This window comes from Oryzias latipes, chromosome 12 (genome assembly GCF_002234675.1).
Source record: "Oryzias latipes chromosome 12, ASM223467v1".
Classification (NCBI taxonomy): Eukaryota; Metazoa; Chordata; class Actinopteri; order Beloniformes; family Adrianichthyidae; genus Oryzias; species Oryzias latipes.
The window spans coordinates 21,382,307-21,409,433 of NC_019870.2; the positions used below are offsets into that span (position 1 = coordinate 21,382,307).

At 38.1% G+C, this 27,127-nt stretch overlaps 1 protein-coding gene across 1 annotated transcript in view; it reads right to left on the reverse strand.

Moving 5' to 3' along the window:
• unc13b (unc-13 homolog B) overlaps nucleotides 1–27,127 on the reverse strand; it is a gene marked incomplete in the record, with an annotated part of 145,224 nt that overhangs the window by 53,019 nt on the left and 65,078 nt on the right. The window contains 11 exon segments of the mRNA XM_023961185.1: nucleotides 1,265–1,380; nucleotides 7,046–7,215; nucleotides 7,542–7,683; nucleotides 7,783–8,010; nucleotides 8,166–8,385; nucleotides 8,697–8,771; nucleotides 9,355–9,360; nucleotides 9,847–9,925; nucleotides 10,213–10,259; nucleotides 24,690–24,780; nucleotides 24,882–25,172. Coding sequence (XP_023816953.1) covers nucleotides 1,265–1,380; nucleotides 7,046–7,215; nucleotides 7,542–7,683; nucleotides 7,783–8,010; nucleotides 8,166–8,385; nucleotides 8,697–8,771; nucleotides 9,355–9,360; nucleotides 9,847–9,925; nucleotides 10,213–10,259; nucleotides 24,690–24,780; nucleotides 24,882–25,172 — 1,465 coding nt within the window.

Sequence of the window (27,127 nt, forward strand, 5' to 3'; positions counted from 1 at the left end):
AAGTCCTTCATGGTGTTCACAACCAGAACCTTGGACCGGTCCGGTGGACCAAGTGGTTTGAGGTAAATCCTGCAGCCTTTAACCCAAGTGTTCTCAATCTGCTTACGCTTCCTGAGAAGCCTAGCACGTTTAGCGATTTGAGCATTCCTTCTGGTCAGATGGTCGTTCAGATAAGCAGCAGATCCTTTCAGATTATTCCTTTGATTGATCAGAGCTAGCTTGTGTTTTTGATTCACAAACCTGATGAGGATCGCTGGTTTATCCGTCTCCTTTCTCCTGGGGAGCAGGTGGCAGGTCTCGATGGTGTTGAGATCCAGGGAAATCCCTTTAGACGTGAGAAAATGATCCCACTTGGCATTCCAGAGTCTCTGCACCGCACTCCGTTTCAGAGCCGCTAGCTATGCTGGTGCTATTAGCATTAGCAATGCTAGCTCCAGCTGCATTTAGCTTTGCCTGAGGTTTGATCGGTACTCCAGCGAGAATGACATTATTCATCCTTACTTGTTCCACATCGTCCAGTCTTTTCTCCAGAATGTCGACCCGGTTTTCTCGTTCCTCGTTTTGAGCTTGGAATCTTCGGAAGTCTTCCATTAGCTCCAAGATCGAAGTTAGCTTAGCTGTCACTTGTTCCATAAATGGATACAGCGCAGCTTGGATATCATCAAGAGACTTTTTAAGGTCTTCGTAGTCATGGTTTTTCTTAGGGGCCATGGTCAGCTCTCTTTTTTGGAGAAAATCTACTTTTCAAGTCATTTGAAGATAGTTGTATACCCGCAGAGAGCCACACACACGTACGTGCTGTAACCCAGAACCGGAACTATTTGGAACTCTTGACAGCTCGACTTCCTGACAGCTTGGCTCCCGTTTTGCCCTATGCAAGTGACGTACCTGCTTTGCATTACAAAGTTTTTTTCTACGCATTCTTACAGCATTGAAACACGTTAATAATGTTTCTGTCTTGTTTTTCCTCCTACAAAAACCATATTAAAAAAAATATATATTTCTATCCCCCATCTTTTTACATTTTCAAACATTTTTGAAAATGCTGCAGGGAGCCACTAGGGCCCAGATATAGGCCCTTGAAGACAATTTCAAAACTTTGACCAGGATGAGTTAGTTTATTTTTTATTCTGACAAGGAACATGATTACAAAATTGTTGAAATACTTTGTGTAGAATTTTTAATCCTTTCCAAATCAATCAGATCTGTAGAACTCTTGTACCTCATTAAACATCTGTCAAAAGCAATTCAATATTTTAAGTACCTCATGCAAACAGGTGTACTGCACATGATATGGAGCCACTTTTTCCTCTCCTTTGATCTCCACATTGATTTGGAGGCGAATGGCGCCCGACACAGCAGACTTATCCGTCCTCTTCTCTGTATTCAAACACAGGATTAATGAAATACATGTGCATTTTACAAACTCATAACTACCATCCAAATCTATGCAAAAGTGTAACATGAAACCAGATCCATTAACCCAATGTTAAGTACATGCTTGTAACAGTTCTATATTGGGGTTTATTTCTACAGTTTGATGGTGCTGAAAAGCTAGCAGCTCTAAGTGGGCTGTGTGCCTAAGACTTTTGAATCAGAGCTTCTCTGGAGGTGGAGCGCTTTGTGGCTCCCCACTACTATTTGCCCTGACAGGGATATTATTAAAAGCAATTTCTACATGTCATTATGCCGGTCGATTTCCATTTGGAGAGATACTGTTAGATAATCTCATGTTAAGAAGAGATTAAAACTGGGGTGGGAGGATAAGAAGGAAAACAGATAATTTTTTTAATCAAATGCATGTATTGTGCTAAATATTTTCCTTTTAACAGAAGCAATAATTCAGATTGAGCCATTTCCCCTTGTTTTAGAAAAACATCATCATCACATGCTAAATTTAAATTTAGGTATACAATTTAAAAAAATTCAATTAAGGCTAACTGATGACTAAATTCGTTGAAAGGCACGATAAAAGTAAAAAATCAAAAAAAGACAAAGTAAAATAACCGTTTTGAATTTGTTTAATTACTGCTCAGTCAATTCTTATTTTTTCTTACATCAAAGCAAAGAATTGTATTTTGATCACTATTTACAGCGCCTGATTGTTTTAAGATACTAAAAGAAGCGTACTTCCAGAACATTTATGTTCACATTTTGCTAAATCATCTTTTAACAATGTCAGTATAATGACATACTACTGTTGCACATAATTCTACAATAGTACAATTCTAATTCCCAGCGGGGAATTGTCAATCTGTTTTTCCCGTTTTCTGTTGAGAATCATATTTGTTTGTTATTGTACAATCAAAAAAACACTCATAGAACAATAGTGCCATTTATTTCCCCCATCCCCCAAAAGACTCTTACTAAAATTATGTAGTTGGGTTTAGTGACAAGAAATTATGATGAGTGGATTGAATTTGGACAGAAAGTTCCAAAATCAAACTGACAGTAAATGGAAAAGTGTTCTTCCCCACGGTATGGGGCCTCTGCTAATATCAATATTCAAATATTCAAATCTGACCAGGTCTTAATCTGAAAATAGGTCATACTTTCAACATAATTTTGCAGTTAATGGAACCAGAAATGTATATTATTTTAGGAAGAAGCTTATTTCGATACTTGTCTTAAATGTTTCCTTTCCCATGAAGAGGAAAATAAAACCTTCACATAGCTGGCTATGGCAATTCACACATCTGGCAGGATTTTATGGTCTGTCAGGGAATGTGCCTTCTTGGTAGTTTTGGTTTGTACTTGTAAAAGAAAAATTGTCCATTTGCAAAAAAGTTTTTAACTGTAATAAAAGATTTGTGTGTCTGTAAAAGGATTCCATATATATAGAATCCAATATAAAAATTATATATATATAAAATTGTCTATCCCTAAAAATGTCACGCACACATGTGAGCACGCACATTGATCTACAGCAGGGGTGGCGAACATGTTTGACACAAAGAGACGAAATTTTTAACTTTGGCTTTGAGGCAGATGAAAAGGCACAGCCCGTGAATTTAGACAAGGAAGTGTTGAACCTTTCCTGCGCTGACTTTTCTCTTTCTGACCGTGGTCGGAAAGACGCAGGGGAGAGGGTCTTCTGGGAGGTTTTGGAATCCTGGCATCTACTAGGGTTGTTGGTGTTCGGAACCCATCTCTCCGCTCCCAACCATTGCTATTACTGCCACATTTTTGCCCTATGTTGCTGTCATTGTCTGGGACATTGAATGGAATGCTGGATGGAATGATATGGAATATGGAATGCTGCATGTGTTGAATATACTTAGACTGGGAAGCTGATACAGAGAGAATTTTCTCTATTCCTTAATTTTCATGACTATAGGGCGCACCGGGTCATTGGGCGCAGTCTCAGTTACGTTGTTAAGGCGAGGGCACGTTAGAATCAGAATCTTTTATTGTCATTATGCCGTGCACAATGAAATTGTTTCCAGCAGCTCTCTTCTGATAAATATTAAAAATAGATAATACTAAATACTGTTCAGTAAAAAAGAAAAGAGAGAAAAAAAGAATGTTGCACACATGAATTGAGTATGAATACTGTACACATGAAATGAATAATGCACACATGAAATGAATATTACACACATGGAATGGGTATTGCTTACCGTCAGACAGTTAAGGCTTCCACGGCGTGTGTTAAAAAGTGATAATGCACACTTCGTTGGCCATTAACCCTTACATAAAGTACAGACCAAAAGTTCGGAGACACCTTCTCATTCAAAGAGTTTTCTTTATTTTCATGACTATGAAAATTGTAGATTCACACTGAAGGCATCAAAACTATGAATTAACACATGTGGAATTATATACCTAACAAAAAAGTGTGAAACAACTGAAAATATGTCATATTCTAGGTTCTTCAAAGTAGCCACCTTTTGCTTTGATTACTGCTTTGCACACTCTTGGCATTCTCTTGATAAGCTTCCAGAGGTAGTCACCTGAAATGGTCTTCCAACACTCTTGAAGGAGTTCCCAGAGATGCTTGGCACTTGTTGGCCCTATTGTCTTCACTCTGCGGTCCAGATCATCCCCAAACCATCTCAATTGGGTTCAGGTTCAGTGACTGTGGAGATCCGGTCATCTGGCGCAGCACCCCATCACTCTCCTTCTTGGTCAAATAGCCCTTACACAGCCAGGAGGTGTGTTTGGGGTCACTGTGCTGTTGAAAAAGAAATGATGGTCCAACTAAACGCAAACCGGATGGAATAGCATGCCGCTGCAAAATGCTGTGGTAGCCATGCTGGTTCAGTATGCCTTCAATTTTGAATAAATCCCCAACAGTGTCACCAGTAAAGCACCCCCACACCATCACACCTCCTCCTCCATGCTTCACGGTGGGAAACAGGCATGTAGAGTCCATCCGTTCACCTTTTCTGCGTCGCACAAAGACACTGTGGTTGGAACCAAAAATCTCAAATTTGGACTCATCAGACCAAAGCACAGATTTCACTGGTCTAATGTCCATTCCTTGTGTTCTTTAGCCCAAACAAGTCTCTTCTGCTTGTTGCCTGTCTTTAGCAGTGGTTTCCTAGCAGATATTCTACCATGAAGGCCCGATTCACACAGTCACCTTTTAACAGTTGTTGTAGAGATGTTTCTGCTGCTAGAACTCTGTGTGCCATTGACCTGGTTTCTAATCTGAGCTGTTGTTAACCTGTGATTTCTGAGGCTGGTGACTCAGATGAACTTATCCTCCGCAGCAGAGGTGACTTTTGGTTTTCCTTTCCTGAGACGGTCCGCATGTGAGCCAGTTTCTTTATAGCGCTTGATGGCTTTTGTGACGGCACTTGGGGACACTTTCAAAGTTTTCCCAATTTTCCGGACTGACTGACCTTTATTTCTTTAAGTAATGATGCTCACTCGTTTTCTTTACTTAGCTGCTTTTGTCTTGTCATAATACAAATTCTAACTGTCTATTATGTAGGACTATCATTTGTGTATCCACCTGACTTCTGCACAACACAACTGATGGTCCCAACCCCATTTAGAAGGCAAGAAATCACACTTATTAAACCTGACAGGGCATACCTGTGAAGTAAAAAACATTTCAGGTGACTACCTCTTGAAGCTCATCAAGAGAATGCCATGACTGTGCAAAGCAGTCATCAAATCAAAAGGTGGCTACTTTGAAGAACCTAGAATATGACATATTTTCAGTTGTTTCACACTTTTTTTGTTATGTATATAATTCCACGTGTTAATTCATAGTTTTGATGCCTTCAGTGTGAATCTACAATTTTCATAGTCATGAAAATAAAGAAAACTCTTTGAATAAGAAGGTGTCTCCAAACTTTTGGTCTGTACTGTTTATAAATATTTATTAGTTTAAGGAAATTCTGGAGAAATGTTACGCCTTTTTGTTTTTTTTCTTTTGTGTGAAATAAAGAAACATTTTTTTTGTTTTGGTTTTTTTCCTGGCATAGATGTCATGTCATGAATCTGATCAGCTGATCCAAGCAGTGCACTGATTGGGTGACAGTGAAAGGCTGCTGATTGGTCAGTATATTGAGAAGCAAAAGCATTGTACTTGTAACTTGGGCTTTGTCATTATAAATCGATGCGCATGCTCGTATGTGCACGTGAGGTTTCACAAACGGAAAAAGAATTTTTACGGATGGATAATTTTTTCTACAGATGCGAAACAGTTTTACAGACACACAATTTTTTAATTACAAATAAAAAACTTTTTAACGGAAAATTTGTTTTACAAGTACGAAACCTTTTTACAGACGGAAAATACTTTTGCAACAATTCTAACTTAATGCTAATGGAAACCCAGCTGCTGTTCTTGTCTCATCCCGAGTAAAAGGTATACTCATCACTTTTTTCTCTCTTAGCTCGTATATGTTGTAAATAGTGATGTCAAATTATCGCGTTAATCGTGATTAAGCAATTACATACATTTTGGTGTCTTTTCTTTTTAAAATCTTGTTAATCTTATCTTCACGTGGGACAGCTGTAAGTCGTTGTATCCCTTGTGCTATCCTATGGGGTCCAGATGACTTCACCCTTACATTGACGTGTTATCCCTACCATGACAAAGGTGAAGAGTCATGTAATCCATGGACACCAGTGAAGATCACAAATCATTGAAGAAAAAAGGTTCAGCCCACTGTCCAGATGACCCCACTACCAATGTTAGTAAATGGAAATGGAAGGTTCACCTCTTAATATTTGCTTCTGTCCAGAAGATGAATCATGTTTATTAAAAAAACAAAAAGTCCAAAGTCTAAATTGTTCAATTCATATGGTGCCACTACAGAGTATCTCATACTTCTCTATTTCTCTTCAGCTTTATCCCAGTCTTAAAAATGATCACATTTACCAAACAGGTTAAATAAAACTATACAATCGCCTGGTCTTTTCAACTGTTTTGCTGTTGTTACAAACTTTGGAATAAAGTATATCAACAATTGATATATAGTATTAATAAGAGGTTTGTGGTCAATATTTTTGGGATTGCTCAGAAAAGTGTTCCTGCTATTTTTTGATATGTTAAATAAGAGCACCTCAGATGTTTCTTTTTTTTTGTTTGCTTGTTTTTGTTTTCTCAATTGTTCAAGGAAAATCACGTGGGACAGCTATAAGTCCTCTTATCCCCTGTGCTATCCTATGGGGTCCAGATGACCCCATTCTTACATTGACCTGTTATCCCTACCATGACAAAGGTGGATAAAGGTGAAGAGTATTTCATGTAATCCATGGACACCAGTGAAGATCACAAATGGTTGAAGAAAAAAGGTTCAGTCCACAGTGAAGTAAAGGCTTGAAGTCTATTATAATAAACACTTCATTAAGCCACTTTTTTAGCTGTATTTTAATCCTTTACTGTGCCACGTCACAGATTTAAATGCAAATACCTCAAAATGAGGCTTTCCACAGCAATTAATTAACTTAAAAATAATTGTGATTAAAAATAGATTAATGAATTACAGGTCATGATTTATAAATTGCATAAAAAATTAATCCCATGACAGCACTAGTTACAAACCCTGGGATTCTGATAGCAGCAGGAAGCACTTATACTAACCGAGATTGTACCACACATCCATTTCTCCACTCAACGTGCGAACTTCAATGATGCTCTGTCCAAGGAAATCATCAGACTCTCTTTTGAGACGTTGCTTCACCCTAGACTTGATATCATCATCTTCATCCCACACACGCACCTTAATTCGGTCTGATGAATTATGGCACTCACTAACAAAACAAACAAACAAAGAAATGATTGGAAGAGCAAACTAACATTCTGCGGAACAAAATTGTGTCCTTTCAACAAAACAGAACTTGAACTCGATATGCAACTCAAGAAAAATGAAATGCCTGGACATTTTAGGACATCAGTACCAATAGGGCTGTGTCTATGTGCTGAATTAAAGGATCATAAACCTGACCCTTTACTCTTAAAGAAAAGCATCTAAAGCTATGACATAAAATTGAATTTCAAATATACAACACACAATGGTGCAAAAATTCTTGGGTCAAAAGATTTTACTAGTTTCTACTTAAAAAAGCGGAAGACCCACAAGTGGAATTTTTCCTCCCAGACTGGATTTAGGTTGCCGTAGATGGTCTTGGTTCTTTTCTTGGTTTTTCCCACCTGAACAGTAACATATGGATCACTGGATCCCGTTTTGTCTTTGGCTTGAAGTCCTTGTGCACAGACAACTACAACGATAAATAAAATGAGGAAGTGAAATAAAAGAAAGAGGAAGTGATCAATATACAGATGTAGTCATTCTTTAAAACTATCACATAATGGGATACCTGTGATCGTGATCTTGGCCGACCACTTTGAGGTTCCATCTAACACACTCTGTTTAATACCCTTCATCTGTTGCATGTGAAAGGATTTAGTGATGTTGAACACTTCTCTTATAAGCTCAAAGATCTCTGGCTTGTTTCTTTCCCTAATTTTCATCCGGTCCTTCATAGCCATGATTATATTTTGAGTTCGGTCTTCAGCTCCATGCTTGGAGCTTTTCTCCGCAGCACCTAAGCAAATATCAAGAACGCAAGAGTTTAGGAAAAGCCGGAAAAAGAAAAAGATACCCAGAACTTTAGGGGGTAATGGTGTTGACAAGAAAATAGGCATGAATTCATCTTTAAAGACAAAAGACTATTAAAAGCCTATTTTGGAAATTACTCACGCTGTAGACAGTCAGCATTAAGTAGCTCCTGGCACTTCTCGTGGCACTTGACCCCACACTCGGAACAACGCATGCCTTGGCGAGCAATCCCCCAAAGCAGCCCCTCACACTCATAGCAGTATGTGGGTGTGGTGGCAGTCCAAACTTCAAAGTTATGTGGTGTTGTGCAGGATATTGGGTAAATAAGTGCCTGCAGGGTCTTCCGATACACATGGTTTTTCTATAAAGGGACAATAATGGAAGATCATTGGAGTGAAGTCTACAGTACGAAAAACCATTGGAGACATTATTAGCAAAAACTTTTAATGTAACCATCTTGAGATCATATCTGGGAGGACTCTGATTCTTCCAGGATGGTTCCAAAGCAGAAAATATTTTAAAATGTTCATCCTGACTTCAAGACATTTCACCTCAAGAAGCTTTCAACCTACAAATTCAAGGACTTCAGGGCCAGGTCAAGTCTTTAAATTAAAGAATAAGTCCAGACTAAGTTTTTTCTGCCATTTTGAGAAGATTAAAAACTGCACTCACCAGCTCTTCGTCCTTGAATGAGGACCGTGCAGCCATGGCAGAGGCGATCCCTGCCTTCCTGGCTTGAACGAGAGACTGAACGAGATGTCCCAAACAAATATTTGCATGAGTTTGCATCTAGTAAGCAAATACTTGTCCTACCCGCAACACGCTAAGCTGTCACATTACTGCCCAAATAGCAAATGGTGAGACTAGATATTAAAGGTGGTCAACATGGTTAAACGAATTGCTGGTTTTCCATTTTTTTGAACTCTTTTCAAATTATCAGAAATCCAGTTTGAGTTAGTTTGAAAAAGGCAAAAGCGTTAGTAGGCAGGCAGAGTTAGATTCCTGGTAATAATAAAACAAGGTAAAAAACCTTTGTTTGTTAGTAATAGAATTTTAAGAATTTATCTATAGATGGCCCAGCGGTTGAGGAAAAACATGAACCAAAGAGATAAAGGACATCATTTTTAACTACATAAGCTGTTACTAATATCAAGTAGGAAGAAAACATTACACATGTTGCATGGTTGTTTTAATTTTTAGTAAGCATGAAGAAGAAGATCAATATGTTTTTTGCATATTTGTTTGAAATAACGTCTTTCTTTTTATTGTCCTACTTGATATTTAAAGTTTCAGTCCAGAAAGGGAGTGGCAACTTCCATCTTTAACTTACCATAGCCTGACCAAGCAGAATGAATGCATTCAAGAGAGTTGTGGGGAATAGTTTCAGGTTAAAGAGAGGAGGGAGAAAGAAATTAGTCTGACTTCATTTCTGTGTCCATGTGCCAATTACACTCTCAATCTTAATTCCGCTGTAACCCTTGTGCTATCCTAGGCACTTTAACATTGGGAGTTGGGTCATCTAGACCCACTAGACAGTGCGCTTAACCTTTTTTCTTCAATGATTTGTGATCTTCACTGGTGTCTACGGATTACATGAAATCTTTCCACCTTTATCCAACTTTGTCATGGTAGGGAGAACACGTCAATGCAAGGGTGGGGTCTTCTAAGATAGCACAAGGGTTAAGATAAAAACATTACTTTTGTTACAACTATTTAGTCTTTGAAAATATAAAATTATTCTCTTAATCCAAAATCACAAGAAAAAAAAAGACAGAATGATGAATAAGTAATGGAAATACAAAAAATGGAGGGTGATACTGACCACATCGCTGACCAATGGGATGGGTTTCTTTTTTCGCAAGTCTGGCATGCTGTCAATTCCATACAGACCAGATCCCTCACTGCCCACCAAGAAAAAACAGCATAAAACAAAGAGGTTTGAGTAATAATACTAAACTATCTATATACCAATACTAAAGCTGGGATTAACTGTAATTCAGAATTTACATGGCATGCTTCAAATAACTATTTTGGCACAAAAATGTTAATTACTGTAGATGTCAGCAACTTAAATTCCTGTTTTGGTGTTGTGTTTTTTATAAATTATTTTAAATAATAGTTTTCAGCAGTCGCTCGTCTTAGTTGATTCAAAGGAATCACACAAGTCATGGGATAGTTTCTGACTTACTCTGGTTTCACCCAGGCTTGCCTATTATCAGATTCCACTTCTCGCCCCTGCAAGGTTTCAAATGTAAGAGTTTAATACAATCAAAACAAAACACACAATAAAAAAATTATTTTAAAAAGAAGTGATGGGAACAACATTGGTTGAGTTTCACCTTTATGATGTCAGAGTACATACTAAGAAAAAGCAGTTTCTCAAAAGCATCCGGACACAAATCTTACTTATAACATTTACGCTTAAAGATGAAATAAAGTAAAAGTTGGCATATGTAAGATTGCGAATATTTTATAAAACCTCAAAAAAAAAAAAGCTCAAGCAACCACACAGTTGGTCTTCACAATCTGAAATGAAAGAAAAATAAGTATAGCAGAAAGTCACTGAATTAACTCTTTTAAAAGCAGTGTGTCTACAAGCTACCTATCTGCTTAACCCCTTCATGCCTGAATTCATTTGCAATTATATAAAAGAAATGTAGAAAGAAATTTTTGTGTATTTTTTCTGTTCAAGGAATCTGGAAAACTTCTTCAGCACTGTTCAGTACCCAGGTATTTATTAATAGCTGCATTTCCACTGACTATGAAATTGCTTGAATTCGGTTTGCGACAAATTCACCAAATACAAACACGAACATTAAAAAAACTTGCATTTGTCAAAAAAAAAAACCTTGCAATTGGATAAGAGGGTTTTGAGGCATATGAAAATTGAAATTTTTCGCAAAACAGCAACGAAAACACTTTTTTCGAATAAAATGAATGACTTGACCAACAATGCACTTCTTGATAGGAACTGGCTGCCACAAGAGGTCCCATAGCATCACACAGCACATCAAAAACTGAGCGTGTCATGCGGTATTGTTGGATCACAATTTCTCTGTAAAATCACCAACCACGATTTCCCAAAATCTCTTCATCTGTAGCCGCTCCCTTGTGAAAGAAGATTGGAGCTCCATGGCCTTAATAAAATGCAGACGTCTCCTTTGATAGAAGATGATGAGCACTAGTGTCATGGCATAAATTTGAATGTATCTGCTGAAAATCAAAGTATTGCTCAAATCAGTGTTTTTTTGAATAAATTATGGTGTGAGTTGGTTTGTGTTTATGTGGAGCCCAAATTGTTTTAGTTGCATCCTTTAGCTATGTTGTGTTATTGGTCCAGTTTCCAAAATATTGTAATATTTCATAAATTATTCTTTAAAATGTTAACTATTTTTGAATCAATTGAATATGGTACATATTTATTAATAAGTCAATCCCAGAAAAACTAACTAAAATAATACATCAAATTATATATAAGAATTTTAAATTTACTAGATATCTTTTTATTTTTTAATAACCTGACCAGTATATTCCATACTGTGACAAATTAAGCTGTTTTTTAACAAAGGGAATGAATGAATGAACGAACAAACGAACGAACGAACGAATGAATGGAAACATAAAAAAAAAAATCAATATTGACTAAAGACCAGTCATAAAATACAAAAAAAATGGCAAGACTTTCTGATTCTTCAACCAACTTTAGTCACAAAGACAGTTGGTAGAAAAGACAACAACATGCAGCTGGTTGGATGTGTACAATTATAGCTATTTAAATACCAGCACAGTAATTAGATGACAATTCTGGCTTCTCAGGCCACATCACTTAATCACATTCTGCCAAGTTGATTGGTCGGAAAGCTTTGACTGATCGACAATATGTGGTATATAGTAAATCTCAATATTGAATGATATTTAAAATGTTAAAGATGCAGAGCCATATGGACAAATTATACTGTAACCAATGCATTTGTCAAAACAAATCCCAAAGATCATTGGCTTTTGTTTGATGAGTAAAATACGGTAAAAGTCCCCATAAAAAATAATCAAATGTTTTATCTGTTGTTTTATCTGCAGCTGTTTTATCACAGTTCCTTATCTTAAACATTCCTAATATACCCATCCAAGTTCATCCCACACAGGACAAATGTTGATATTGCAACACTGAAGATATTAGTTAGTTTTAAATGGACGAAGCTCACAGGGCTAGAAAATAGTAATGGCCAATCTGACGTGTTAGTTTTAACTGAAAAGTGCGTTTGAGTTGATGAAATTAGACAAACGTGACAAATATTCTAACAGTTCAATAAAACTGGAACATAGCTGTAAAATTCTGCCTCATTTTTAAATTAGTTAGTCTGTAGAGAAATGATTGCTGTCAGTTTGTCTTTCATGCAGATGAAGGTTATAGAGAGTGCTAGATGCCATCCTAATGATGTGTATAAGTATCTTTATTTGAAAGAATATGGTAATAAAAGGGGGGAAGCACCAAGTTAGCTTTTCGTGCTAGAATCCAATTTAGCTTCAGTTTCATTTGTGGTAAAAAATATTTCAAATTATTGTATTTGTTCTTAATATAGAAGGGTGTCAGTTACATTAACCACCTAAACTTAAGGTCTCAAACACTTTGTTTGGTCAGTATAGGAAGCTAAAATTGTGAAAAATTAGTTTAAAAGCAATATGATAAGAACATTAGCTGAGTAAGAATTCAACAAATATTCCCAGCTTACCAAAAAGAAAGTACTATTAATTATGTGGTTTAAACGTACCTAAATACAAAATGAACACATTTGGGTAAAATTACTTTCCAAATGATGTGCACTAAATTCTACTATCCTAATAGTTTTTATTAGAGACGTGCATGTTTAGTTGTATTCCACTTATTCTTTAGACATTTGCTTACCTATTACAAAACATCCTATTTAGATTATTATTGTCCTAAAGATAAAAAAACAACTTGAGGTTTAAAACTTTTATAATGGGCTTTAACAAACTAATGGTTTGCAATGACTTAAACTACAACTTTTTGGAAGTTAAGAGTCCTACAGCATTAAATGTCAAGCCTAGAGTTTACCAAAGGTTAAAAACATTTATATAACTTACCTTTTTGAGAAAAAGAGGACCCTGTAGATCATCTTGCAAGACTGGTTAAATCCACGAAGAGGGTATTTCAGAAAGTTCAAGGGGAAAAATGTTCCCTGCATTTCATCAAGTATTGTTCATTAAGTATTATGAAACTATAAGGTCTGAAATTTTGCACAGTATCTCATTTCTACCACTGTAAAGGTAAGCATGACAGGAGTAAAGGACTTCGCACTGCACTTCACCCTATGTTAAGGAGCCATACTGCCTCCCACTGTCTTTCTTTGTAGCAGTCTTTCCCTCTCTCTTCCTGGCAGCTTTTTCATGCACAAAGCTAATCTGAGGTTGTAAAGATGCCAACTTCCAGTCCCATTAACTGCGATTTCACATGTTCGAAAAGCTCTAAAAGAGCAATACAGCAAATGTTTGCAATATAATCCACTTTTCACCAATTCTCATAGTCAGTTGATGTTCTTACTTTGGCATTGTGGAAAAAATAAGAATGATTAATTAAGTTATAAGGTTAATATACATTAAGAAATATTAAAAAAACAACATTTCTGACTAAATTTATCTATCCTGAGACCAAATCTAAAAGCAATAAGAGAAAAAAATGCTTGACAATAGTTTTAAAAATACAAAATAGGTCTGGAGTACCCCCTAAAAGGCATTTTTTTCTCTTGTCTGTACCACCCCTCCTAAGGACCAAATTGAATTAAATAAAACCTAAATAAATGAAAAATGAAAAATGAAATTAAAATTAAATAAAATTTAATTTTACATTTTTTTGGTATTATTTGTTTCATTGCTGCTTTTTATATTTGTAAGAGCATTTGTTTTAATGTACAAAATATAACAAATATACCTAAAAGGAGCTGCATTTCCAGAAGAAAATGCATGGTTTAATGCTATATTGCTGAACGTAGGTGAAACTTAAGGGTAATAATTGGCAAAAATAAAGAAAGAAAGAAATGATCAAAGTTGAACATAAGTAAAGTGAAATTGGCACAATAATAAAAAATTCATTTTTTGAAAAAAATGCCAGCGCCGGGTCTGGAACCAGTGAGCTTCTGCACCAAGGAGTCCCCATGTATTTCAATGGAGGCAAAAATTCTGGAAGACCTGGAATATCTTGAAAAGTTCAAGGATTTGAAGAACCAAAAGTCATAGCTGGAAAAAGCTGGAAGAGCTGAACATTTTTTTTTTTTTTTTTTTTTTTTTTATTGTTTTCAAAATTTGAACAATTTGAACACAAAAACATTTGAACAGTTTAAGCATCAAGTATCAAAAATATGTCAGCCCCCCCCACCCTTCAACTTACGACAGCCATTCAAGTAAAATAATTAAAACAAAAATAATTATAAAAAGGATAAAAACTAAATAAAGACAAAAAATAAATAAAAAGGTATACAGGCAGTTATAATACATACAAGGATGTGAACTTTTTTTTTTCCCACAGGTGTTACAGTCCACTGACCAGTTTGTTTATGAACAAGGCATTAAAGAAGATTGCTTAATGTTTTGTCCCTGTAAAAGTAGACCCTTTAAGTCGGCAGGCAGATGGTTTAAAAATGGAGACCATGTTGTAAGAAACATCTCCTCCCTTCCTTCCATAACTGCATGTAACCTCTCATGAGGAAGTGTACTGAACACCTCTCTGTACCAGAGAGTGACAGTGGGAGGGGACTCCTTTATCCATTGTATCAAGATACATTTCCGAGCGATTAAAAGCAGTTTCTCCAGAAGCTTATAATGTGCAGTAGGAATCTGTAGTTTCCTCGAGGGAAGGCCCAGCAGGAAGACACCTGGATCCTTCTTGATTTTTAATTTGAAGATCTCACTGATCACAGATGAAATATGATTCCAGAATCTAGAAATTTTCCTACATTCCCAAAAACAGTGAAAATATGTTCCTCTCTCCAAATTACATTTCAAGCACAAAGGAGACAGAGAACGATTAATTTTGTGTAAAATAACAGGAGTTATGTGGAGTCTGTGGATTATTCTATACTGAGTCTCTCTTAGTCTGTTGCACGTGAACGTAGATTTAATCAAGCGGAGTGCTGTTTGCCAATCATCTTCTATATATTGAGAGTCTAAGTCTATTTCCCATTTACGGGAAATATCTGGAAGGAGGCATATGCCTAAAGAGTTAAGGAGAGAATAAAATGATCCAATCAGGTGCCTCCTGTCTTTGCGATCCCCCAAGAACTTTTCTACATCATTAACAGCGGATGTGGAAACAACATGAGAAGAAATAAAATGTCTCAGTTGGAGATATGCAAAAAAATGTTTTTGAGGAACATGAAATGTGGTTTGTAATTGTTGAAAAGACATAACAGTGTCGTCTTTAATTAAATCGCCAATTACATTAATTCCTAAATTACGCCAGGAGGAGAATACAGATGAGCCAACACCAGCAGGAAAATCAGGATTTTGAGTTATTGGGGAAAGCAAAGACTTAACTTTTGTCTTTCCCAGGTGCTTTAACACATCACGCCAAACTCTAATACCATTATAAATAATAGGATTTTTTCTAACAGATAGTGGGATTTTGGCCACGTCACAGGTGATCAATCCCCAGGGAGAATGAGGAGAGCATGCCCATGAGTCAATGCAGTTCTCCCTCTTTAGGTATGTATGTAGCCACAGCCAGTAATGATGGGCATGGCAGGCCCAGTTATAGAAAATTATATTTGGTACCGAGAGACCACCCATATCGGGATGCAACTGCAAAATCTTAAGTTTCTGTCTTGGCTTCTTCCCGAGCCATATAAAGTTGGTAAAGGCCTTTTCCAGATCTCTGTTAGTTTTCTTTGATATGTATAGAGGGAGCATCTGCAGAGGATACAAGAGACGTGGCAGAACATTCATTTTGATTAAACTAATTCGACCCAACATCGACAGCGGAAGTTTATGCCATCGCTGTAGATCCTTCTTTATCTGTGTGCAGATGGGGGAGAAGTTCAGTTTTAACATATCGTTCAGATCTGGGGACATTTTCACGCCGAGATACAGCAAACCACCAACAGTCCATTTGAATGGGAAATCATTGGGAACGTCAGCCTTACTCAGGCCTCCCAATGGCATAGCTTCTGATTTTGCTAAATTAATTTTGTAACCAGATATAGAACTAAATTTGTTAAAGGCTTTAAGAGTAGTGGGAATTGACTGTTTAGGTAATGTTAAGAATAGAATGATGTCATCAGCATACAAAGCAATCTTATGCTCCATGTTCCCCAGCGATATTCCCTTAACCTCAGCTTGCATGCGTATAGTTTCAGCTAGTGGCTCCAATGCTAAGGCAAAAAGAAGTGGGCTAAGAGGACAACCTTGGCGCACGCCTCTTGCTAATGCAAATGGTTCAGAGCAGCGACCATTAGTCAACACAGAGGCTGTAGGTGAATGGTATATGGCTTGTATCCATCTAAGAAAGCTACCCCCAAGTCCGAATCTATGGAGAACGTCAAAAAGATACTCCCACTCTATCCGATCGAAAGCTTTTTCAGCATCGAGAGAGACAGCCAGGGCTTTCTGCTTCCTTATAGAGGAGAACTGTATAATATTCAGCAGCCTTCTCACATTGCTGTGGGATAACCGTCCCGGCACAAACCCTGACTGGTCTGGGTGAACAAGGGTTGGGAGGAAGTTCTGCAGCCTGCGAGCAAGAAGTTTAGAGAGCACCTTACTGTCAACAGAAATAAGGCTGATGGGTCGATAAGACCCACATAAGTCAGCTGGTTTGTCTTTTTTTAAGATCACAGACACATGTGCATGACTTAATGTGGGGGGAAGGAAGCCTTTCTCAAATGAATCTACAAACATATCTGTTAGTGGACCAACCAGCATCTTACAAAATGTTTTATAAAATTCAGGTCCAAAACCATCTGGTCCTGGAGCTTTGCCTCCCTTCAGAGCAAATATGGCCTCAGAGACTTCCTCTTTGCTTATTGAATTATTTAGAATTTTTTTCTGTTCATCAGACAGAGTAGGAAATTTTATTTTGTCAAGAAAATCTGCTCTGTTGTCAGCAGAGGATTCACATTGAGAGCTATAAAGGTCTTGGTAATATAATTTCATGATTTTGTTTATATCTGTAGACTTGTTTTGCCTCTTTCCATCCCTATCTGTAAGAGCAGGGATTATGTTGACTTCCATCTTACTTTTAGCCAGTCTCGCAAGCAACCTGCCAGGTTTATTTCCAGATTCAAATAATCTATGTTTAGCATAAAAAATTTGTGTCTGCGCTTTCTTTGTTAGCAGCTGGTTTAAGGCAGAGCGAGCTGCTTCCAGCTGCTTTGCTAAAGAGTCACTAGGATGCTGCCTGAACTGAACCTCCAGCCCTGCTATATTTTTTTCTAGGTCTAATTGTAATTTCAGAGCTTTCTTCTTCTGAGCTGATGTATATGATATGATTGACCCCCGTATGTATGCCTTACCAGATTCCCATAGTGTAGAAGGGCTTATCTCTGGAGTTTTATTAATGGCAATAAAACCTTCCCATTCTTTTGTAATATAATCTACAAAATCCTGGCTGCTCAATAAGGTTGGGTTTAGTCTCCAGTGTCTACAGGCTGGGTCTAGGTAGGGAGGTGAGAGAACTATGCTAACCGGAGCATGATCAGAGATGAATTTAGTGCCAATTGTACAGTTTTTTATCCTGTCTAGAACAAATTGAGATGAAAAAAAATAGTCTATCCGGGTGAAAACTTGATGTGGGATTGAAAAAAATGAGTAATCTTTATCTGTTGGATGCATAATTCGCCACACATCATGTAGGTTCAGGTCACTAAGAAATTCTAACATTTTTTCAGATTTCTTGAGGCGGTCTGAACGTGGGGGAGACATGTCTGTTTTTGGGTCTAATACACAATTGAAGTCACCTCCTAAAAGTACATATGAGGATGAGAAGGAGTTCAGGTCTGAGATAAGTTGAGGGAGAAAAGAAGGATCGTAAACATTAGGTGCATAAACACATCCAAAGACGACTTGCTCCCCATACAGGTGACCAGATAGGAGTATATAACGCCCTTGGCTGTCTTTTACCTCATTTTCAAAGCTGAAAGGTAAACTACGGTGAAGGAGAATAGCAACTCCTCTGCTTTTTGAATTAAAAGATGAGTAAAAAACCTGTCCCACCCAGCTCCTCCTCAGTTTTACATGTTCTGTATCTGACAGATGAGTTTCCTGGAGCATGGCCACCTGACATTTCTCCTTCCTGAGAAAGGATAAGATTTTCTGGCGTTTGATAACATGGTTGATGCCTTTTACATTAAGTGAGATCACCTTTAAATCAGTCATCTGTTGTTCTTAGAGTTGATGTTAGTTTTTATAGAGTAACATTTAGCATTTTGAAAACCAACGGTCTCTTGGGATTTTTTTGGGCCTGTGCACTGCTTATACATAGAAAGAAAAATCACACAAAAAAACAAAATAGGTGAAAATGGCTGTCTTTAACAATCTGTCCCCGAACAATACCCCCCCCCCCCCCCCCGCAACAAAACCCCACACACACAACACACACACAACATTACCCATCCATTGGGAACAACCTTCCTGGGATGAGTGAAGCTGAGGGACATCTCCTCCAGCTCAGAGAGTGCACCAGACAGCCCCAGAATCTCTAATCCTACTGCTGAGCTGCTACACCACACATCCCGCCCAGTTATTTACAGTTAAACCCTGGTCCATACATGTTAGCCTTACATGGAATAACAAAATTAACATTCATCGATCTAACTATAAGGTAATCAACACAGCTTCAAGCAGACAGCTGCTGGAACCCTCAAAAAGAAACTAGATTTTTTTTTTTTTTTTTTTTTTGAGTTTGAGTTTTTTTGAGTTTAAGTTTTGTCTGTTTACCACCTCAGACAAGAATTATCTGAGCAGTAATTATTTCAAACCGTTTTTATCCAGGAACTCCTCTGCTGCCTGTGCGCTCCTGAAGGACCGCTCCGCTCCTTTAAGGCTGAAGCAGAGCGTGGCGGGGTAGCGCATGGAGAACCGGACCCCTCCCTTGATCAGGCGCTGGCACGTTCCGTTAAACTTCTGTCGGGCTTCACGCACCTGAGCCGAGAAGTCCTGACGAATGTAGATCCTGCTGCCTTTGTAGATGATCTCTCCTTTCTCCCTGGCCGCTGTAAGGATCCCCTGTTTGTCAGTGAAGTTATGCAGCTTGATGATGACGGGTCTGCAGCGGTCCTCCTTTGGCGGGCCGAGTGCGCGGTGCGCCCTGTCCAACTTTATAACTCCGCGCTTGGTCTCCATCCCTAGAACCTCTGGGAGCCATGATTCGAAGAATGTCACCGAAGATTGTCCTTCAGAACCCTCTTTCAGACCGATTATCCTGATGTTTTCCCGGCGGCTGCGGTTCTCCCCATCGTCACACCGCTCCGTCAGAGTTTTCACTTTCTGCTGGAGTTCACTGACTTGGTTCTCCAGGGATGTAATACGGTCTTCATCTTCAGAAATCCGGTTCTCTGATTCGGTTATCCTCCTGGTGTTGTCATCTATACGACCATTCAGTCTGTCCAGGGTAGATCGCAGATCCAGGAATTTCTCCTCCATCAACTCGCCGATCCTCTCTGTCACAGTTTGGGCGATGGAGGCTGCAGCGCTGCTTTCCAAGCTAGCATTTAAGCTAGCTGGCTGCGGCGGCGACGATTTGGAGTCAGAGCGACTTTTCTTCGACATTTTTTGGATCAAATATAGATCGTTCAGGTTGAAAAAAGGCTTAGAAATTGGAAATGTAAAAGATTTCCAAGATTAAAAAAAAATAAGCAGGTTAAATTTGAACTTATGGCGGGAGGCTGGCAACGTACGTCCTCTCACTCAAATAGCATCACATGACCCCGAGCTGAACATTTTAATAGTTGAATGGTTAAAAATAGCGGGAAAATTGTAGAAGGAGTTAAGCGGCAAAAAATGGCGGAGAAAACTAAAAGAAAGCAAGCAAGAGAGCAAGAAAGAAAGAAAAAAGAAAGAAAAACAAAAACAGGAAAACAATGGATTGAACGCTTTATAGCGTTGGTTGAATGATTTATAGCAGGGGTGGCGAACACACGGCTCTCGAGCCAGCCAATAAGCATGCGGCTCTTTGCGTCTCATCACATTTTCAATATACTGTGCCTCATCTCATAGTTTTTTTCCCTCTTAAAACACACACGAATCCATCAGAGGGTACAAAAATAAATAATAAACAATAATAAAAGTATTTTGGGTAGTGTATGTGTTTTGATGGACATATAAGTGACAGCCAATCGTTTGTGCGGGTTACGTCCAATGCCGGAAAAAATAACGTAACATTTGGTGTGCATGCAGACTGTGTGTTACCCTCATGGTCAAAATGGCGAAATTCAGAGTATAAAGATAAACACAGGACGTTTCTGGAAGAATGGGAACATTCTTACTTTTTACTGAACAGAATGGAAAGTCACTGTGTTTATTATAATGAGCTTTTGGAAGCAGCAAAATTGTTCATGGCAGAAAAGAATAAAAACATATACTGGGGAAAATTAACAACTCTTCCTGATCTGACACAAATTGTCTCCTTTATTAACAAGTTGAAGATTTTCAAAGTGCACATTAAAAACAGCAATCATCCCACTTTCCTTCTTTCCGGAGCACACAGCAGAAGGCTGCAATCAAAATAAATAAAGCGCAGAACGCGACACTGCTGTGACAACTTACGGAAACTTTACTTTGCGGTTTGAGGACCTGCAACAGAAACTACCAAAGATCAATTTTCTCATCGACCCTTCTAATGCAGAGACCGACTGCCTGAGATCCCTGCTTGTCACTGATGATGAGGCAGTGAGCGAACTGGAGATGATTGAGCTGAAATCTCTTTGAAAGAAGGCCCTGTCACGTTTTGGAGAATGAAAAAATACCCGTGTGTAAAAGAGCTGCTCTCAAGCTGCTGTTGACGTTCTCCTTAATATATGTCTGCAAGTCCCTGTTTATTACAATAACACGTGAAATCAAGGCATCAGTCCGTTCCGACTGACACTCACGTAAAGGAGCTGATCAGAGGGGCTACGACTGAATATAAACCTGATCTGCAGAGGATTACCGGTACTAGAAACAAGAGAAATCCCACTCAGATCATCATCCCATCACTCCAGCAAGGTAAGAAATCCTGAGATGTAGTTTGGAAAACCCACCTGACTGAGCATGCTTGTGTGAATATTTTAATATTCCATCAATTATCAGTTTTTCATGCAAAAAGTCAATCATTAGTTTTTAAATTAAAAAAAGAAAAGTTATAAGAGTGAAACATTTTTACTGAAGGTTAAAACTGAATTGATGCTACACACATCTGAAATGTAATGTATTTATTGTGACAATGAATTACTTAGACACCAGAAGGATGCTCTGTCCAGATGTTTGCGTATTTGTTGGTTTATGTGTCATTGAAAGAGGAATGTTGAGATACAAAGAATTACCAGTTAAATACTGTAGGATAAATGGTGAAATATTCAGTTATTATCTTCGTAAATCTGACTTCAGAGGAGCCACCCTCACCAGCATCAACCTCACCGCACGTCACTGAGTTATAGTGTGTCAGAGAGAGGCAGAGAAAAGAGTGAGATAGAGAGAGTGTGTGTGTGTGTGTGTGTGTGTGTGTGTGGGTGTGTGTGTGCGTGTGTGTGTGTGTGTGTGCTTGAGATGAGAGAGAGGTGCCTGTGTGTGTGGAAGGGGTCTCTGACCTCCAGGGTAGTTGCTGTGTCAACTCTGGCTAAGCTGCATTTGATGTGTGTATTGAGGGTGGACACTTTCTTTGAAACAAACAAGTACAATACTTCCTGTTCTCTTGTAGGGAGAGGAGTGTGTTATGGAAAATAGTACGGCTTTAATTGCGTGTTTGTGTGTGTACGTCTTGGCATGTCAGTGTTTGGTGTGGCTCTATGACTCTCACAGTGAAAAAATTCGGCTCTTGGTGTCAAACTTTCACCCTACCTCATGCATCCCTATTACCCATATAATCAGAATAAGACAACTAATAAATATATGTTTTTCTTATTTAAATAAGTAAGTTTGACCTCTGTCTTCAGTAACAGCTAGATAAACAACCAGCCTATACACTTGAGAGAAAGTTGTTATTAGTACAGATTTGCAACATTGTCACCGGCAAAAGGTTGGTAAGAGGATTGCACAAAGTTTTGTAAGCATCAAATATATCTTATTTAGCAGTCCGTCGATGACGTCGATGATGCGGGGAGGAGCTTGTGCCTATGGGGTGTATGTGGGAGGACATCCCAATTGCTGTCTTGAATGTCCTGTCGCAGGTGTCACACCTTTAGTTCACTTCAGCTAGTGGAGCCGCTGGTTCTAGTCTACGCTGCCTTCTTTTTGACGATAGCTGAACATTTTGTTCCCTGATAGCAGCAGCAGCACCAGTCACCACCTTCCTCCACGTCACACGGTCTTCAGCTTTTCCCTTCCAGTTGTCATATTCCTTTATGTTCTTCAGGTGTCTCTTGAATACGTCTTTAAAGCGTAGTCACGGCACTCTGATCCTTCTTTTAATTCTCCAAAGAAAACAGCTTTTGGTAGTCTGGTGTCTTCCATGCGTGTAACATGCCCTGCCCACCTTAGTTGACATGTGGTGAGCATTTCTTCAACACTCGGCATTTCTGCCCTATCCAGTACCTCAAGGTTTGACACATTATCTTTCCATGAGATGTTCATTAGTTGTCGGAGATGTCTCTGCTGTACTACTCAAGACTCTTAATATGGCGTTTGTAGATGGTCCAAGTTTCAGAGCTGTACAGAAGTGTTGGCATTATGATGGCTCTGTAGACTTTCATCTTGGTTTTCAGGTGGATTCCTCTCTGGTCCCACGGATGACTTCTCAATTTTCCGAAGGCTGATGCTGCAGATTGAATTCTCTGTGATATTTCTTTATCTATACTTCCACTATTGGAGATAGTACTTCCCAGGTAAGAGAACTTGTCTACTTCAGCCAGTGGAATACCATTCAGGAGCACTGTTCGTGGGTTCAGCTTTGCATTATGGGTGTCTTGGATTAGGACTTCTGTTTTCTTGATGTTGATTGTTAGTCAAATCTTGTGGAAGCGTCAGCAAAGGCAGTCAGTAGCTCTTGCATGGCCTGAAGACTGTGAGTTACAAGCGCCTAAGATTAAAAAGGCGCCTAAGATTAAAAAGATCTCCATCGCTTCTGGTTCTAATAAAGAGATCACCAAGTTCTTCTGGCATGCTTTGTAGGACTGCAGTAAGGAAAATAGTGAATAAAGTTGGTGCAAGAACACATCCTTGCTTCAAGCCATGTCCCACACTGAATGCGTCTGAACAACTATCACCACAGCAAATGCTAGCATTCATACCATCATAAAAACTCCGTAACACTCTAATAAAGGTTTGTAGGCAACAGTAACAACTCAGTAACTTCCATAGGGTGTCTCTATGAACCGTGTCAAAAGGCTTGCTGAAATCCACAAAGGTGACAATTAGTGGTTGCCGTTGTTCAGCACACTTTTCTTGCAGTTGTCGCAGTGTGAATATCATTTCTTGAGTAGATCTGTTTGCCCTGAACCCACACTGACTCTCAGGAAGGATGTCTTCAGCAAGAGTCTGTAGTCTAAATTGAAGAATTTTGGCAAGTATCTTACCCCGCTACTGAAAGAAGTGAAATTCCCCTATGGTTTCCACATTCCGCACGGTCTCCTTTTCTTTTCTAAATAGTCACGATGGTCGCATCCTTAAAATCTTGGGGGAATTCCGCTGTTGTTGTTGACCAAATATATAATTTAATACAAATTGCACGATTGATCTTTAACCTGAATTAATCAAGCCTTCGATAGTTTATTACCTATTTTTGATTACCATGTCGCAGAAAATCAGGAAAGCGAAAACTTACTTTCTATAAATTTTGAAGCCCAAATGTCCTCCAATTCCGAAATGATTTGTGTCAAAAATGACAAAATACTGATGTAGCACAGCTTGATGCACTTATGAAGTACTTTTATTCAAATGCAGTTTTGGATTTTAAATTGGGTTTTTAGAATAGTAGAACAATGTAGGCTTTTTTTTAAATCACCTTCCATGTGTACCTAATTACAATGTCTTTCTCCACTTAAGGTATACATACTACATACACATACTATAAATATTCATTATTTGCAAAGATTAAAACATTTTTTATAAATATTTCTTGTGTATTGAAAATCAAAAAGGCCAATAAAAATTATTACCGGATGAAATTGTCACTTTATAATTTATTGTGACCAGAAAAATTAAACGTAGTGGTACAGTTCAGAAAATACTTCAAAAGTTGTGTTTGCAACCAATTTGTTGAAATTGAAAAGAATATAAATATTTAATCTCTTGTTTTCAAGCAGTTATTATCCAGGCAGCCAATTCTTAAGTTGATTATACTTATATTGAAGTTAGAAACAATTAAACGGCATGAACATCGAGAAGTAAAACTCAACCAGTGTCATTATTGTAAATTTACAGTAATTGTATACTCAGTATGGGAAAGGAGAAAATGTCTAAAATAAAAACTTGAAAGGTGTTAAGAAATAAAATACAATTAGACTAAAAACATAAAATATCACCAACCTCCCTCAGCTGGACCCTGACTTTATTGATGGCCTTCAACCAACGAACTCTGGATGGCGAAAATGGCAATAATGATCCTCCATCATGGATTCTATGTAGCATGGATTTGTAGGGAAAAAAAAAAGCACTTTAGCACCTCTTAACTCTTTTGTAATGATACAATGAAAAGAAGTGTACACACAAAAAATTCACCTTTGAAATTTAGGTGATCCTTTCTCTGGTGGAAGTACTTTTTTCAAAGTTGTATCCTCAGGAGACAACCTGTGCATCTTCTGCTCAGTGATATTAGAATGTCCATTACTGAAGACGTGTCCATGAGTAGGTGGCTTCCCAAGGGCGGTGGGTTGTAAACCAGTACTATGGTAGGAGTGAAAGGACTCCTCGAGTTCGGATCCTCCAGTGCTCTCAGGGCCAGTCTCACTAAGCTGAGAGCTGATCTGGCTCAAATTCCCTGATGAACCAAAACGACTACTTTCCACTGGACTACAATGGGGAGAGAGCAGCAAGAAAAACATCTGTAGTGAGAATGTGTAAAAATGTATTTTTAAATACACCAATATTATTGTCACAGAAAGACCAGACAAGTGGGAATTGTTCAACAAAAGCAGTTTAAATATAATCTTTAATTTTGAAAACATTCAGTGGTTTCTAATAATGTTTTAATGTGGTCATATATCATACCTACCTGTACAGATTTAATTGCAACCCTATTTGTCTAAAACAATGGACAAACTCTAAATATTGAAATGGTTCAGAACACAGACTTCCTAACTTGGCTTAAAAAAATACTTAACCTTGGATTCTTCAATCCCAGGTTGAGTATTTTTTGCTGCATGTGGTATAAAAGAAAGTGTAAAAACAGTTTCAATGTGGTTACTTTGTTCTTCTAAGGTTATGCAACTTACTCAACCTTGCATTAAACCATGTGCAAAGTATCAAATACATTTCAAACATGACATACCAAAATTGGTAAATTTTCATACCCAAATTACATCTGCATATTTTACTATCAATGCCACCTTTTTTAACTACTTGAAAATAAGAAAGCATTTTCAGATTCACAACATACAGGCGCATGGTTGGAGCACAAAGGGGTAAAAATCATAAAATATGCAGAATTTTTTTTTTCTTTTCCAGGAACTTTCAGAATTTGCCTTTTATTTGTGTGGATCAAATATACTACATTTTAGAACAATGACATAGTTTCTGAATTATTGTTATTGAAGGAAATGTTTTACCAGACAAAATAAAAACAACTGTCCAATCTAAACCAGAATTCCACAATAAAACAAAAAGTCCTATGAGCTGTTGCACACAAGTGGGAAGTTGTTGTTTTTCTCTTGTTTTTGCATGTATTGTGCAACTTGTTATTCTATAAAATAAATGGAGAAAAACCTCGAATAAGTTTTAAAATTAACTGGTGCGTTTTTTTGTGGAGTTCTGATCTGAGATGGCATATTAAAGATAGAGAAAAACAAACACATGGTTAGGAGATAAACAAGAGGAAGTGGACTGTAGAGCTGGACAGTTAATCACTACATACTGTTGATTTGGAATAAATACTGATGGGAATAGCATTTATTATGATTTTACTGGCCTTTTTTCATTCAATGGATCCTTCCGGGACTCGTCCAGCTGCACTCCAGAGGCAGAACCTGCGGAGGGGTATGTTTCTAAAAGCCTTTCTTTGTCCTTTGGTGTGAGGGGAGCTGGAGGGTCTACTTCAGGAGTGCAGATGCAAATATTGGGGGGTTCTATTTTATCTGTGGAACCTACCAGTTCATCTTTTTTGGCATCAGATGTTGCAGTCTTTTGTAAGGTATATGTTTGATCACTCGCTGGCTTGGTGTCAGATTGGGGTTGCGATGATACAACTGGGACAGTTTGCTGCTTGGGAGGCTCTGTATTCCAGGAGAGGTTTATTTTTGCTCCAAATATTGAAGTTGTTGGCTCTTGTTTTCCAGCAACTGAGCTTTCCTCTTGAAACAAGCCCCCTGAGAAAGATTTTAATCCTGACAACAAACCACTGCAACCTTCTGTTTGGGGCAATGACAAAGAAATTGATGATACTGCCGGTGAAAAAAGGGAACCAAACGATTTTCCTGCTTCGCTCTGTGTTGACATAAAACCAAAAACAGATTTTGGCTGAGATTGTTCAGCACTATTAGGCATGTGAATAGCTGGTAAAGCTTTAGTAGCATTTCCCTCAGGAGGGTTGGAAGGAACAGATTTGTCACATTCTTTACCATCTGGGTCCTCTTTAATGATCACAGGTTTTTCCTGTATCACCTCACTGGTTGCACCAGTCTTTTCTTTCTCAGTGTCAATGGCCAATTGTTGGTTGATATTGTTAAGGTCATCTGTCCTATTTATTGGTTCATTTGTAACCACAAGGGGATCTGCAACAGCCTTTGGACATGTCATAGGAAATTCTTGTA